At 40.6% G+C, this 17,084-nt stretch overlaps 1 protein-coding gene across 1 annotated transcript in view; it reads left to right on the plus strand.

The window, feature by feature from the left end:
- faf1 (Fas (TNFRSF6) associated factor 1) overlaps nt 1-17,084 on the plus strand; it is a 62,475-nt gene that overhangs the window by 5,964 nt on the left and 39,427 nt on the right. The window contains exons 4-8 of the mRNA XM_034881615.1: nt 962-1,221; nt 1,359-1,450; nt 1,776-1,867; nt 11,385-11,490; nt 16,574-16,660. Coding sequence (XP_034737506.1) covers nt 962-1,221; nt 1,359-1,450; nt 1,776-1,867; nt 11,385-11,490; nt 16,574-16,660 — 637 coding nt within the window. The remainder of the gene's footprint in view (nt 1-961; nt 1,222-1,358; nt 1,451-1,775; nt 1,868-11,384; nt 11,491-16,573; nt 16,661-17,084) is intronic.

The following is a 17,084-nucleotide window of genomic DNA, read 5'->3' on the forward strand; positions in this document are numbered from 1 at the left end:
TGGAAAAAGGCTGCAATGAAACAAAGAGTGAAAAATTTAAAGGGGTCTGAATACTTTCCGTACCCACTGTATATCTCTACTCTCTAAATAAAGGTAAAAAGTAAATAAATCAAAGTAGTTATATGTCTGGTTCACTTTAGTGAAGTTATATTTTGTTTGGAATACTATCTCACTAGCTTTCTGCAACCACACTTGGAAGATTAGTTTTCTTAAATGTTGTCAGAATATTGAGTGATTTCAGTGCCTAATTATTAAATACTGGGTTACATTATTCAGTAACTATTTTCATTGTCCAATTACAAGTGTAGGAAGATTTGGATCTTAAAATAATTGGTTAGTTTGTTACCTAAGTGGCTAGGGGAGGAGGCAGTTATAATGGGCTCCCATTTGGTTGGGTTCATTTCCCACCCTATTGGCCCATTTTGTACATAGAAGTTTTGTGGCTGTTGACGGTTAACCTGCGCCTCAGGAGAGTGGTCTCTCTAATGTGGTTGGGCCAAATAAAATACAGCCTTTGTTGGAAAGCCAGAGTCTGGCACTCTGTTCTTGTGAGACAGTTGCTGCTTACACTTCAAGGAACAAAGGGCACACTTTGTTCGGGTTGGGGATACAAAAAGACATTATTTACTGTGTTGTGTAAAACATGGCTCATACACTACACAAGCAGCAAAGGGAAAAGCTTGAAGGAGAGTAAAGTAGATATTGTAAGAGAGGATGGGAAGTGAAGCCATTTCCTGTCTAGTAGTGACCTCTGTTGGTTCTTAACCATCAGGTCACAGGCTAAAGACAAGAACAAAGATAGGTGTGATGCAACCACAAATATACAGAGATATTTGTTTCTGATAGCATCATCATTTCAAATGTCCACATTTTTCTATCCTTCATTATCTATAGTGAGATTTTTATACAAGATATTATATAAAGACTTCGAAACCCTCAATAACCTGTCAACTCTGTACAGTAACTTTACCAGTGAGGCGAGCCAGTCCAGCATGTTCGGACCTCCTAGCCAATCAGAAGCAGCGGATGCAGCAGCAGGAGGTGCCATTCCTCCCTCTTCGTCTTTGTCCTCCTCTCCTCCTTCGTCCTCAACTTCAGCTTTTTGCCCCGTCAACGTCTCCTCCCGACACATTGTAGAGCGTCAGCCCCGGATGCTCAACTTCAAGGTGGAGTACCGGCAGCGCACTGTAGAGCTGGTACTGGAGGAAGGCAGCACAGTCGGTGAGCCGCACGAACGCACGCACACATGCACGCACGCACACGCACACAGATACACATAATGTGTAAAATACTCAACATTTCACACTGCCTCTTTGTGCATAAAGTACATTTTCCTTTGCATGAATCTAATTTTACAGGAGAAATCAAACAAATCCTCGAGACAGAGCTTGGGGTTCCAGTGTCCAAAATGCAGCTCAAGGGATGGAAGTGTGGAGATGTATCCGATAGTGTGAGTTAACATGACCTATAAATGTTTGTCACATCAGACAAGTGAAAGAAAACACAATGTAGCATGAGGAAAAAACAGCCCTGTTGATGTGAGCTAAACACGTCTTTTGATATGTTTTTTTGTTGCCTACCTCACAGTCAGTATATCTATATACCTATCTAAATATTCATTAGGAGATACATGACGTATACAGCATGTAAGTACTATGTAGTGAACACAAATATCTTCTCTTAACAAATGATCTCCACAGCCATGAGTCCTTCCTAGTGAGTACTTCCTAGTGACTTCCTATTTTGAAGTTATATCTCTGTCTGTGTGTAATCAGACGGTGATGAGAAGTTTACACCTGCCCAAGAACAACAGCCTGTATGTCCTGACTCCCGAAATCGCGCCTACTGCCAGCACCAGCAAAAACAGGTACTCAGCCCAGCATTCATCACTCGCTGACTCTGCTTTTATTTGTAATCTTATAATAAATCCTCCTCCTCTTTCCATCCTGGTACACATCCACTGTATGAAATGCTACTGGTAGTTGTGTGGGCGTAGTTCTTAATAGTGAACACCAGGTGGCGGTATACGTCAAGTTAAGGAGACGATGGATTTAGAATCCAGCATCAAACACAATTTTGAGACATTTGACATGCTGGTGCACATTAATTTTCTCACATTCATTGTGACATTTTCATAGGAAAACTGCAATCTCTCTTCTGTAAATAATAATTTGTCCTCCCATCTTAGTTTCTTTCAGCCCGACATTGTTGCTTGCTTAAGGTTGTTTTGTATCGTACTCTTCATAGACTGTGTGTAAGATATCCACACTACATATGTTATTTATTCAGTTTTTCTGTTTATCAAAACCTACCAGTCAGCCATGTTAGTGATAGTACCCAGTGACAAGAGATTTGTTGAGAAAGCTTTATTAAGCCTGGGTTATCCATCCAGAGATTGTTCTGTTCATTTCAGTGAATCCGTGGCAGTATTAGCAACCTTTCCTTCTGAAATGTCAGGCTGCTCATTGTCAAGCCAAAGCAGTAATACAATCACAGGTGGCAGCTGAAGATGTGATTGTCCTTTCATCAAGGGTCGGGTAAACATTATCCAAAGAAATCATATTTCTCAATTCATTTCACCTGCATATTGAAGGGCGACCAAAGCCCTTTTTATTTAAAATTTGAGGGTTATAGCATTGGACTGTTAAAAAAAGATTCAAACCCTAATTCTAATGAAGTCGGGACGTTGTGTAAAACCTAAATAAAAACGGAATACAATGATTTGCAAATCCTGTTCAACCTATATTCTATTGAATACAGTACAAAGACAATATATTTAAATGTTGAAATTGATAAACATGCTGTTTTTTGCAAATATTCACTTCTTTTGAATTTGATGCCTGCAACATGTTCCTAAAAGCTTTATACTTATGAAGGTAAATATGGCGCAAAAGGTGAGAGCTTGTAGAACATGATGTGAGAACATGCAGAACAAAAAGTCTGAACTTGTATGTTTTAAAATTGCATTTGTAAACATAAAATTTGCAATTGCTAAAAATATTCGCTCATGTGTGATCTGAATTTGAAGTCACACAAAGAAAAAAAAAAACAGAGCTTGTAGATAAATCTGAACTTATATGTATAAAATGTGTAGATTGATAGATGCATGACAGCTGCAAGGGTGTAGTGCAACATTCATTCGTATAACAGTTTGATTGTTTAGGTAATTAAACGGTATTTATTGAGACGTTGGCTGGCTGCTAGTTAGCTAACACTAGCATGCTATTCCACCAAGCTTCCATGCTACATAAATAAGCCGGACAGAGTTGCCCTCATCTGGCGATAGAAACCCTGCTGTCCCCGGCCGTTCTGTTGGCTCAGAGCTCCACAGCCTAAGTCCACAGGTACAAATTAGTTTCGCACCAAATATATCGCAAGAAGTGTTGCAAAAGTCGATGCGTGCAGACTCGCCCTGTGTGATGTGAGATAGCACATAGGTGAAGTTACAGTTACAGATTCAAGAGATTGTTATCACGGAGTTGTTTTTGTGATGGAAAATGAACCCAAATCTAAAAAAAGAGTAAATGTTGCACTACACGATTGCAGTTGTGATTGTGTTCATGCAAATATCAATCTACACATTTGTGAATATTTTTTCTGTGACTTCACACTCAGAATACAGGTGTGTGTGAATATTTAATGTGCAAATTTCAATTTACAAGTTCAGATTTTTTTTTACAAGCTCTCCTGTTTTAGTTCTTTATGTCTTTTCAAATTCAGATCACATGTGTGCAAAGGTTTTTTGCAACTTCAAATTTTATGTTTACAAATGAAAATGTTATTTTTACAAGTGCAAATATTAACATACACTTTCAGATTTTTTGTTCTGCAAGTTCTCACATTGTATTCTACAAGCTCTCACTTTTTGCACCATATTTACCTTCATATATACTGAACACAAACAATTAGAAATGGTACAGAATACTGTACCATTTCTAATTGTTTGTGTTCAATATGTATGTATGTATATATATATATATATATATATATATATGTATATGTATGTATGTATGTATGTGTATATATATATATATATATATATATATATATATATATATATATATGTATATATATGTATATATATATATACAGATAGAATCATATTATATATATATATATATACAGATAGAATCATATTAATTTATGTTTTGACAATTTTCTGTAACACTTCTCTTTACTGCATTTCCTTTATTGGCCAAAGTTGTTTATAGTCTCACATATAATGGCTCTAGTTTGTTTAATGACAGTGGATTCTAAATTAAATTGTGCTGCAACTCTCCCCCCATTTCCTTATGTTAGGAAGCCAAGCAAGCATCCACATGCCACCAGAACATTTGTAATCAAAGTCATTTGGCAGTTTGCCGCTTAGCCTGCTAGTTAGGCTAAGTGGTAGTTATATTGTGTTGGCAGCTAATGGCCCTCATCTCCCCAGTCTTCCCTCCCTCGCCTCCTTCTTCTCACTCCCCCACTTACTGCTGTGTCTTTTTAGCAGCGCCGTTGCCATTTCTCCAAGTGTTATCGATATCATTTTGGGTGTCAGGAGCTCATTATTCTGTGTCAGCTATTTTGATGGAGGACAGTTGGAGCTGAGTTGTATGTGTGCGTGCGTGCGTGTGTACCCTGCTGTCGTAGTGGGAGAGGATAGGCGATCATAAAGTAGGAGGGGGAGCAGTCCCCTGTTGCGGGATCAGACAGGCTTGCAGTAGAAAATAAACTGTGGTCACACCATAAATTCACAGTAAGTGCAGTGTGTACAAAGTTGTTGCAGTAGACAGAGCTCAGTGCCAGTAGGGCCTCAATCGAACGTTTTGTAGGTAGGGAAGCACACATTATCACAGTCATGTGTTCTTGATTAAGTGAACTCATCCGTTCTGGTACCATTACCTACTTCTGTGCAATTATTGAAAACAAAATGATCATGCTTAATATTACAGCCCCAATTAATTACAGACTCTTCCAAAAAACACATTCAGCATTGATTAAAGTAGAGTTTGTTACACACATTGTCTCTATATTGTCTTCTTCTTACAAGAAACTAAATCAATAATTTCTTCTTTTGTCATTCTGGTGGCACGGCTTCTAAGTTATGAGGAACTGCATGACATCTGGACTTGCTTATAAAATTGAAGAACCATCTCCAAGAGACAGGCTATGGTGCCCATGCCTTTAAAACTTGGCCACTGTAACTGGAGTCACATGGATCAGTCCAATTTACATCATAACTGTACGCTCTGTCTTGTCTTGACTTCAATGCATGTTGCACGCTCAAAAGCTGTTTTCACATATGCAGCCGTCTACTCGGTTTATACTCTCAGTAAAAGTAATGTTGTGGTTAATGCTTTTCTCCAGGACCTTTACCAATATTCTCAGTTCACATTTTTTTCTTTAATTCAATTAATTTAAATTATTAAATTGAATCTGTTTATTGATCCCCTATGGGGAAATTACAATTACAGCGTTGAAGGAGGTTAATCAACTACTACCTTCACCTATAAATGTTTTGGGGTTTTATTTTTATTTGTTTGTGCGGTTATGGATGGTTATTTTTTTATCATACAGTTTGCACTGAGTTTAAGAATTTATACTGTTTTAAAATTAAGAAAATAAACACTACTCACCCATATCAGGCTAAGCTGAGGTGATGGAGCTACAGACTGTAAAACTAATGGGAAAAGTTTCAAGTCTGTGGAAAAATTTATTTAATTCAGCAAGCGTTCGGTCAGAGACTTGTAGCCAGTGAATGCAGCAATACAAAAAGTAAAAAATCCTCACTTAATTAGCCTTAATGCAGAACGCTTGTTTCAATCAGCTAGCTAAATTAAATTATACTTTTGCACAGACTTGAGTGTGAGGATGCTTTTTCTCTCCAAGATTTTAAACTGTAGCATGTCATCTTAATGATCACTTGATCTATTAATGCCATTCCTTACAAATACACTAATAAAATAAATGAATAAATAAACTTTATTTGCTATTTTGTAGTTGCAGTCTGAAAAGACATTCATCCCCCCCAAATTTAATTTCACAATTTTTATTTGCTTCATATTGTTGCTGAGTAAAAATGCAAATGTCCCATAAATGGTAATATCCCTTGCAAATACTTTGTAGAGCTTGGCTCATGCAGCTCACACACCTAAACTGATCCGACTGTTTAAATAGTTGTGCACTGTCATTATGATCCCGCTGAGTAAACTCCTCTTAGTTGTCTTGTTTGATTAGAAATAAATCTTGAGGCTTTGGGAGATTTTCCTTTGAGCACCAATCCATCTCAGGTAGTTATTTAGTTAGCGATGTGATGTGCACTTAGTACTGCAGTGTCAAAGCCCGGTCCGAATAAGGTTTTTCTATGTGGCCATGTTGATGACTGCCTGTGAATACAAGAGGGTGTTGAGGAGGACCTAATCTCTTACATAAATGATGAAGGCCTGATGAATTTTTCAATGGAGCCTGTTTCCTTCCTCGTTTATTCTCAGCACAGCTCTCAGGAAGCGTGTTTGCCATCGAGAGGTTATTTTTAATTTGAACTCTCAAAGAAATTTGAAATAGCAAAAATGATTCATTAGGTTTTGTGTGTTTTTTATTGCGTCTTTGTGCCCCCCCCTCCACCTCTCCGTCTGTGTGTCAGTTATCCAGTAAATGAAGCAGATTCACAGGTGCTTTGGGTAAGATAGCTAGCTGGCTAGTTAGCTAAAGCAGCCCTTGTAGGAAGTATCTAACTGTTAGCATGCTGATTAACTTTGGGACAAGATGGAAGACCAAAACAGGGCAGAGCCTCAACGGTTTGGCATCCTTCTGCTTTGTTGTGGATGCAAAATGTGGAGGAGGTAAGAAGACCTTTTGTGTACTTCATGACCTCCTCTGTACGTATCAGGAGGGAACAACTATCCTGGTCTGTGTGTTTTAAGTATATGTTTGTCTCTTAGCAGATGAAACATACATGATGGTACTGAGTTTATGTCAGCGTGTGAGAGGTTGGAGAGAGAGAGAGAGAGTGAGAGAGTGTGTGTGTGTCTGTATGGGTATGGGTATTTGTGTTTTGCAGCCACAAGCCACATTTTGTGTGTGTCTGTGTGTCTGGCAGTGCTAGTTTAATAAGGTCTAGAGTCTGCTCTGTGCCATGGGGACTCACAGCTTAGGCGATGGGCTTACCTCAGAATGAAACCAATCTGTTTAGCCTGCTCTTCTACCCTGCAAAACGCTCCATTTTCTCTGTCCATAAAGTTAAATGACATTTTCCTCCCGGCACCCTTATGCCATGTCAAGTACCTCCAGAGATGTTGCAGGCCGACCTGGATGTCACAAGTGTGTGTGTTGAGTGAGAAAAAGACCTCTGAAGGCAGAAGCAAACACTGAGACATCCTCATTTACACCTCCATACTGCTTGAAGGGTCTGCTTCTATCAGAAGACAGCTGCTTTAAAAACATCACTGGTGAAAGCAAGACAAAAGTATATTAGACATTAAACATGAGTGTTTTGTTTATATGTAAACCAGAAGGCCTTTTCAGACAGATGGGACATTTCCCAATGATTGTCTTTGATATTTCAGTAGCTATTTTTGTACTACCGAGCACAACAAGTGATCTGGTTTTTTAAAGTAAATCTTTGATTATTTGGAGGATTATTTGTTTGGCTTTTATTACCAGGACAGATTAATTTAGGAAAGTGGGAGAGAGAGGGGAATGACATGCAGCAAATGGCTGCAGGAACCGAACCAGCAGCCATTGCGACAAGGACTAAACCTCTGCACATAGGGCGCACGCTTAACCAGGGAAAGGTAACCAGATGCCCCTTCAAAGTAAATCTTGAAAAGAACTCCAAATGTACCAAATGGCTAGTCAGTCTGCCATAAATGACTGATAAGATGTTCCTTCTTTGCTTGGAAGGACAGAGTATCACTTCCACTCCGTTTACCCTCTATCTCTGTCTATTTAGGAGTCTAGCTGCCTGCCAGCACTACCTCGGGACTGTGTCCAAACATAATCATGATATTAGCTAGATCCTTATTTATGTGTCCCTACCCCTTTCCATTTCTCTCTCTCTCGCTCTCTCCCTCTTTCTCACTCACTCACTCTCACACACACACATGCACTCTCATCCTTCTGCTCAGCCCTAATACATATGCATCCATCTTTCCCACTCCACACATTTCCAATCTTCCCCAGTTAGCTACAACAAACATTACATTTACATATTGATTTCGTAGTTTTAGTCAATGTAAATATGCTGTCATTACAGTAAATTTGAGCTTCTGTTAACATAAGCTCGTCCAGATCTGTGCAGATTAAGGGTGTGATTGCATAATTAATGTGTGCGCTACATATTAATTCCCCCATCCTCTCTTTCTCTCAACTCTTCCTCCTCTCCTTGGGTTCTGAGCCCTGATTAAGTGCCTGCTTCGGCCCTTAAGCCTCCCATTGATATTCAGCCTCACAGACCCAGCGTTTGCTCAAAACGCTACTTAACCTCACAGCTTATTGTAAATGAAGCTTCCAAAAGTTGATTCCCCCACCTCCTCCTCTCTACGTGAAGCACACAAAGTGTCTGCGTTTGCATCATTCACAGCGTCTCTGTCACAGCTGTAAGCTGCTGAGCAAGCTATGGTGCCAGTCCAGAAAGTCTGACCCTTCAGGGCCTCTTGGACAGACTGTGTCTTCACTGCTCACAATATAATCAGCATATGACATCCCCTGTGAGAGTGTAAACCAGACCAGTGGTTACCTGTAAACAGCTTTTATCTGTCTTTTTGTTTGCCCACCAGTAAATGTTGTTTATGTTTTGAGAAAAAGAAAATTATTAAAATTAATTAATTATTAAAAAAGTATTGTCATTTTTAACATGGTGTTACAACTGGATAGATTGATTAATAGATTTGATTGTTTAGGTGTTCAATTATTCATGAAGTTGGGCAGAATGGATAGAATGGTTTGTCATGTTATGGCCTCAATTGCTACTTTCAAATCTTGTCAATACATCATGATGTTCATTTAGTAAATTATGGTCCCGTTTATTTTAAAATGGATGATAAAGCAGGGGGTGCTTTAGGGGCGTGGTTACACACTGACCTGTCAATCATGACAGAGCCTTGGCAATGTGTAACCATTGTGTGTGAATTTAAATTGCAGTGAACTTGTTTTTGGTCGTCCATGTTTTCGTTTTAAACCATGACCCTCTCACCATGTTTTCACCTTATCAAAGGTAATATCTGGTAATGTAAGGGAAATTTTGAAAAATACAATACATGCCGATTAATGGCCGAAGTACCCTGAGGTCCGTGTCCACTTGATGGCTCACTGTAGAAGGATTAATAATCAACGACTTTTACCCCTTTAAGCACTTAGCTAAGCACAGAGACATTGAAACATGAACGACACGGCCTGGCCGTGTCATCCTCCTCAGCTCCACCATCTCGTCAAAATTCGTCACATCCGGTTGTGTAACTTGTAGTACATAAGCCTGTAATTGACATAAACAGATATGACTAGTTATTGAATTGACTATAATCACTATACAGTAGAAGCAAGACTGAGGCAGTACTGTAGAAATTAGCACCCGCCACCAGCCAATGGCGGGTACTTTTACAAAGTGGCGGGTGGCTTTGCCTTGTATACCAGCCACAGTGGCGGGTGGAGTGGTTCTCAGTGCCAGTCCGTGACATCGGTTTAAATATGAATAAATATGCTAGTGCACTTTCTTTTATAAATTTGAATTGCGCCAAAAGTTGAAAACATTTATAAAATTGGGCATCCACCAGCCACTGTTAATTACCCATCCTGACTGCTGTAACACAGCAGTAATTTATTCATGCTAAAAGAAACGCCCGAAAATCGGTACCTAGAGCAGCATTGTTGAGTTAGTCAACAACCCTACCAAACCCTGCAGATGCGGTCAGTTTGGGCTACTGTTTGTCACAGTAAAATCTTGCTTTAAGGCATCTTTAGGGTTTGCAGTATGGAAGGTGCTGAAAGCTCTCTTGGGTTTATTTCAAAATAGTAGCCAGGTTTGTTAGCAATAAGGCAGATTGATGCTGGTGGTCATGGCTCTGGCAGCCCGCTGTGCTGAGCGCAGCTCTGGCCAGGCTTGTTAAGACACAGCCAGTGAAGTGGGCGACACCCCCCCAGAGGAGGTGCCCACCTCCCTGTGGGCCAGCAGGTTACCACTAGTTGACATGTTTCAGCTTGCCTTTGCTTCACTGAGTGGCTCTTAGTGATAATGTTTGTTTTTCTGTGTCACCTTCTTTTCAAGTCTTTATTCAGCTTTGCATCTTTTGCATATTCCTTTCCTGCATCAATGTATTTTTTTTAATCTCCTACTGTGTTCATTATTTTATTCTTTTTTTTGGGGGGATTATTGTTGGACATTTTCAGCCTTTATTTTGATAGGACTGTAGAAGACATGAATGGGGACAGAGAGGGGGGAATGACATGCAGCAAAGGGCCGCAGGTGTCACCCGCTGTGTCGAGGAGTATACCTCTATCTATATATATACACATACACACACACACACACACACACACACATACATAGTGGCTTGAAAAGGTTTACGCACCCAGGCTACAGCTGATTGAAAAGAGGAATAAAAAACCTTCTTTTGGAAATAATGCCTTAATTATAAAAAAATTGGAAAATCAAACCTATTCAGGACACTAATTTTCTTTGTAAATGAATAATGTATTGTAAATGAATAATTTTTCTTCCTTAAAATACAATGCTATACACACCCCTATGTTAAATTCCCATAGAGGCAGGCACATATTCATTATTAAAGGCCAGTTATTTCATGGATCCAAGATACTATGCATCCTGATAAAGTTCCCTTGGCCTTTGGAATTAAACTAACCCCACATCATCACATACCCTTCAAAATACCTAGAGATAGGCATGGGGAACATTTCATAAGATCATCTCTCAATGCAAATCAAACCAGCTATTAGGCTAAATAGCACCATGTCAATCTCTAGATATAGTAAAGGGTATGTGATGATATGGGGTTAGTTTAATTCAAAAGGCCAAAGGAACTTTATCAGGATGCAAAGTATGCCATGAAATTACTGGCCTTTAAAAATAAAAATGTGCCTGCCTCTATGGGAATTTAACATAGGGGTGTGTATACTTATGCCCCCTGTATTTTAAGAAAGAACATTATTCACAATACATTATTTATTCACAAAGAAAATGTATGTCCTTAAAAGGTTGGATTTTCTGAAATGTTTTTATTAAGGCATTTTTTTTTTTTTCTCTTTTTAGTCAACTTTAGCATTGTGTGTAAACTTTCTCAAGCCACTGTATATATGGGTCACCGCTCCACCAACTGAGCTATGAGCTATCTGGGCGCCACTACCGTGTTCACTTCTATTTCTTTTACTTGTTTCCCTTTCTCATTTAGTGATCTCCAAGAGTCGTTAACCCAAAATTTCCTGCTGGTCATCAGCCACCGCGAGGCCCAGAGGGACTACAGTCTCAACTTCCCCGGCTCCAGAACCATACAGGAGGTATGACACCAGCATGCATGCAGACACAGACCACCCCAGGACATCAGAAAGTCACCTTATATGCCCAGACAAACACAAAAGCTCTCAGTAACTCACCCACTTACTCTTGCATACATAATATTATTGTACCTGATTCTGGTTTCCCATAACACAGCTTTCATTCCATTTGCCAAACATTGCTAGTCTATCTCAGCCATCGATTCATTATTCATCACAAATGATCACATTTCCGAGCACATAATTACTCTCACAGCTGCGGTCTGGTACAACCCCCTCTTTTTCTCCCCACTCCCCCTACACTGCGTCTTTCTCCCTTTCTCTCAGCAGTCTAGGAGGAGGTTTAAATACTCAACATTGTTTGATCTAAGCATGCTGGCGCAATGGAAAGAGACAGAGTTCCATTCAATTTCCTCATCAGAAACTAAATGGTAGATTTGGCAGTTTATGAAATATTCATAGTAAGTCACACTGGATCCGGTGTAAAGGCAATACACCTCGCTGTCCATTGGTTATTACTATCACAGCTGCAAATGGATTAAAGCTTGAAGAGCATGGACTATATGTGTGTACTTGCTTGCCTATGTAGATGAGTAAGCGTGTTTGTGTGTGTGTGTGTGTGTCTCGATGTTTGGCCCCATGCAAGTTCAAATCAACACACACACACATACATTACTTCCCTGTACTGTCCTGCTCTAACCCCCCGTGCAGAGGGAGACCTGAGCAGGCATCATTTGTTATTCACAGTGGGTAGCTTGCTGTCACAGGTGAGGGGAAATAAGCTCCCCAAAGACTGATCGGGTAAGATAGAGAAGTCCCATTATTGATTTAACCTCACATGTTAAATAATTATCATTTTCACTAAATATCTGGAATTAAAAATATCAGTTTTTAGCTGTTTTCATTTCTGAGGCTACTTTACATAATTTTGAGTTCCCGTTTTTCAGTTTGTTTTTCATCTTTTATGGTCTCCATGTTTTACAGCCAGCTTAGTATTTACTTTTAAGCTGTAATGAATGAGTTCTTTGCTCACTGCAGCAACTGGCTCCTTGGTGCGGGTGAAGATTACACTAAAAATAATCAGGCTACTAGCAGGGCTTGTAATGGTGCTAATTGAAGAGATTATTACAACCAACAACTGAACTGGAGGAGGCAGCTTGCCTCCCTGGTTTTCTTCCTCTCCTCCTTCGCTCTTTCCTTTTTCTCCTCCCTCCGTCATCTCTCCCTTCTTCTCTCACCCTCTTCTCAGGCAGATGGTTTTGATGAGCACCCACTGTGAACCTTAAGTGTTTCTGCTGGGATTACAAACACTGGGGAGGGGTCCCTGCAGTGTGTGAGAGGGGGGAACCATGGACACAGAAAGGAGGCAAAGGACTGTTGACTTGGTGGGGGTGCTGTAAGAGGCCGTAGGGGATGGATAAGGGACAATGTGGGCTTAAACAAGCCTCCATGTCGCGGTCTTTTCCTTACGCATGCTTGTCTTTAGGCATCTCAAGGCCCCCTGCAGTGAAAATGAGGCCCAGAACTTTAACCTGCATATATCTGGATTCTGTTTGCCCCATGTTGGCCATACTCTTTATATATTTACTCTTTAGCCAGGGAACGGGCGTTTTCCTTTTTTTATTACTGTAATGTGTTAGGAAATAATATGTCATTAAACCATGTGTACACACGCTATGTAGGGAATGATTCAAAAGGTTCAGTAGCCAGTGTGGAGAGCTACAGGTGCAACAACAGGCAGTAAATGCAGTTAAATAGTAGTTATGGATGACTTCACATTGCTTTTGGAGCATTTGTGATATTCATCTGAAATGGCGAGTAGTTGGGTTGTGATTTTTTTTGGGGGGATAAAAACAATAATAAAAGACCCAAACAAAGGGGGGAGTGTATTTCTGTCATCATAAGAAGACTTAAGAATGCAACAAAGAAGTAACACCATATTCAGCCAGACTCCTCTTTCTGCTCATACTGTGTCCACTCACAGACACATATGGACTCCACTACAGAGCACCTTTCTTTCCCCATTCTCTTTTTTGTCTTAGCTGAAGACTAGCCGATGGTCCCTGCTTGTGCATATCAATAGGGATAGAGTCCTATCTTCTTGTTTGTCTTTGCCAAAGGCTCTGGCTTTGCCTTGTGGCTCTCAGGGAACTGCCCTTGCCCCTCCCTTTCTATTCCTTCATTCTCCATCTCTCTCACCCAGTGTCCCTTCTCTACCTTCTTTCTTCTCCATCTCTAGAGTGCAGTGCTGTGTAGACTCTGATTGGCATTACCAGACAAGAGTGTGGGGGTAAGTTGCTGGCTAGCTTCTAAGCTAAGCTGGAGAGTAAATGTTTGCCAGGGAAGTATAGGGTAGAATAGGGATGGCTGCTGGTTTCGGGTAGTCCGTGACCAGACCAGTTGTCCTGGGGATTTCCTTCCTCTACTGCCCCCCGGGGCTGGGCCTGGCCCCCATCTCTACTCCGCAGCTGGGAGACATATAGGAACCGAATGCAGACAGGGCTACAGAGCTGAGAAAAAGAAGGTTGGATCCAAAAAGGAATGAAAGAAAGGCATCTGGTGCCTAGGGGAGATGAAGAAAGAGAGAGAGAGAGAGAGCTTGTGACTGTTTAACGGAAACCTTTCCTTCTCTTTGATTTGCTTCCAGCCAGGGATTACAGGCAATTGGCATTTACAATGATTGGATCATTAATTTTGCCGTGAGGCGTATTGCCCAGCAGCTCAGCACCATGGCCAGTCTAGCTAATGTTGTATATAACTGGCTCGCACCCCCCCCCGCCTCATCTCAACACGAAAAGCAACGCACAAATCAGTAGTGTTGTATTTGTTACTAAGACTTTGATTTAAATCCTGTTCTGCTCTGTTAAAGGCATTTCCTTTACACTTTATCTTCTGTCTGTCAAGCTGATGGATACTTTTCATCATTGGTGCCATGTCATGCGCTTTAAAATATACTGCTCAATGTCATCTAATTACATTCCAAAAATACTCCATTGTTTTAAGTCAAACTGGTTTAAGCCAATAATTGTAAGTACAATTTGCTGTTTAAAATTAGTTACTCACGGATAGTCCCAAATTAAATATAGTTTTTTGTATTTGTTGCAGTCTAATTTATCAGTGAGATGGCTGTTGTAGCAGACAGGGGGCAGCATTAGACAGTATTGCTCCTTCTATGCTGGCTGCTGTGGCCAAAACAGGCTTTGTAACTGAGGGCTGCAACAAAAACTTTGGCTACCTGCAGAAGCTATGGCAAGGCATTGTGTCACCCCATTGTTCAGTTGCTTTATGTTCTAAATTACCTTTTTTGATATGGTTTCAACAGATTCTCATAACATCTCATAAACGTTTCATATGGTCAGAGAAGATCTGTGTGAGTGACGCCAGATTCTGGCGGAATGGTTTCAGGTGGGCAGGCCTGGTGTGTGTAGTTGTGTTTTTTTTCTCTATTGAAATCCGGTTGTCCTCTGCCAGTCTACCAGTCACCAGCCTGTCTCTACTCTCCTCTTCCTCCACCACCTCTCACCTTCATTCTCTCTGTGGTGGGCATTCGTTTGTTGTTCCTCTGATACTGCTTTAACCTCTGACTGCAGCCTCTTCATTACTAGTGTTTATGCCTCTCCTTTCTTCCCTTTTCTACTCTATTCATCGGCTGGCCAGCCGGTCAGTCAAATCCCTGTAGTCCGGCTGGTCAAACATAGATATTACACTCTGTAATAACACTGGCCACCCGCTCTGACCCCAGCCTGCTATCCTGGCCATGGCTCTGCTTCATAAGGAGGCAACGAGCAGCGTGGTGTGGGATTTACGATAGAAAGACAAAGGAGGGACTGTGCCACTCATTTATTATTGTTCTTTTATTTGTTTCGCAGCTTGTTTGTACAGCAAATTGCTTTGCTGTGCCAGGCCCAACACAAATACAGGATTACTTCTTTGAGAGATTAATAACATAGAATATTTACTGTTGCCTTGATAAAGGAATGAATTCAGTTTTAAATATAATAATTTCTGCAAGCAGCCTGTTGTATGTTTGTTCCTTCAGATAGCCACACATGTACAGATAATGATGCAAAGTGTAGTAATAGTAGAGCATTAAGTTGAAAGCGCCAAGACAAAGTCTGCCCCTGCAGTCTTCTTCGCTCAGTGTTTTGAAGCTGCTTTCCTGCTTTGCCTTACATTGGCTTTGACTTTGTGCTTGTAGCGTATTTAAGTTTCCACTTCCATGACCAGCAGCCCTGCATATGCCCAAGGATCCTTCTCTCTTCAGTGCTTTTTACAAAGACAGGATTTGACCCGTGTGTAGAAGGATCTTTGCTCCACAATTGACAGTTTTCTCAGCATCAGTGTCCAGCCCTGCGGCCTGATGGGCAGAATTCTGCTAAACAAATGCTCTAAAATCCACGGCCGCCAGCGTTCAGACGCCGACAGGGCTTTGATCACCTTCAGCTGGCGCACATCAGGCTGGCGTTAGGGCTTTAAACCAACAACCCACTGGACGGTGTAACACGGCGCTCGGTGAGACAGGCGCTGCTGGCTGCTAACTGTTTAAAAGCATGGAATGTTATTAAGTGATGCAGATACTGCGTCTGCGCATGAATGGCAAAAGAGAAATACTGTTCATTTCAGAGCGTGGGGCTGTTGTTGCTGGGCATTAGCTGTGGCATCTGAAGAATGCTGATAACACTGGCTGTCTTTTTTATTTTTTTCTTCTCCTCTCTTCTTTGGACTCATCTCTCCCTCCATTCTCTGTCTCCATCCTAGTTTTTCCTCATGCTGCTGAATAGAGGATACTTTGATGTTGCCCTTGCTATAATTTAAAACATTGTATTTACTGTTAAATTAATCATAGAAATAGTTTCCATTTCTAGTTTTTAATATGAAATAATAATAAAAGAATAGCATATGTGTGTGTGTGTGTGTGTGTGTGTGTGTGTGTGTGTGTGTGTGTATATATATATATATATATATATATATAGAATTTGAGCTGTCTGAAATGTTTTTGCATTGTATCTTTTTGTGTCACTAGGGTTGTGCTGTTTTTGTACTTTGAATATACACTTCAACAATTGTATCTTGCCTTTGTTTGCAGGTGAAGAGGAACGTTTCAGACTTAACTAACATCCCTGTCCGGCATCAACAGTGGGAAGGATGGCCCGTGTCAGCGACTGATGACTCTGTAAGAAGCACAGGCACACAAAAACACAATCTAAAATCTAACACTTGCTACCCAGACTTGTTGTAACAGTTCTATAGGAAGAAAAAAAAAATCAAACTTTTCTGTGAGTTATAAATGCTGCCTATATGCTCCCCTCTGATTCTTGGGTCCAAGACAGCTTTCTCAAAGATAATTAAAAGTCGCGCCCAAATTAAAGCCTGGGGTTCACAGATTATGGATTTACGTTATCTCAAAACTAATAATGGAAACTGTTCCACACTCTGTACGCCATCCCAAAACCATCTGTCAGAAGCATGAGAGTAAGATGTTGAAGCTAATTAAGATGTCAAAGACGGTTCTCGTCCTGTGTCCTCTATCTGTGGACATTAAAGCTCACATCATTGAGTCCCGCTGACCTTTCCCGTCCCAGGGTCGCTCTTCCCAG

The sequence above is a fragment of the Etheostoma cragini genome, chromosome 9 (genome assembly GCF_013103735.1).
Source record: "Etheostoma cragini isolate CJK2018 chromosome 9, CSU_Ecrag_1.0, whole genome shotgun sequence".
In the NCBI taxonomy this organism is placed as follows: Eukaryota; Metazoa; Chordata; class Actinopteri; order Perciformes; family Percidae; genus Etheostoma; species Etheostoma cragini.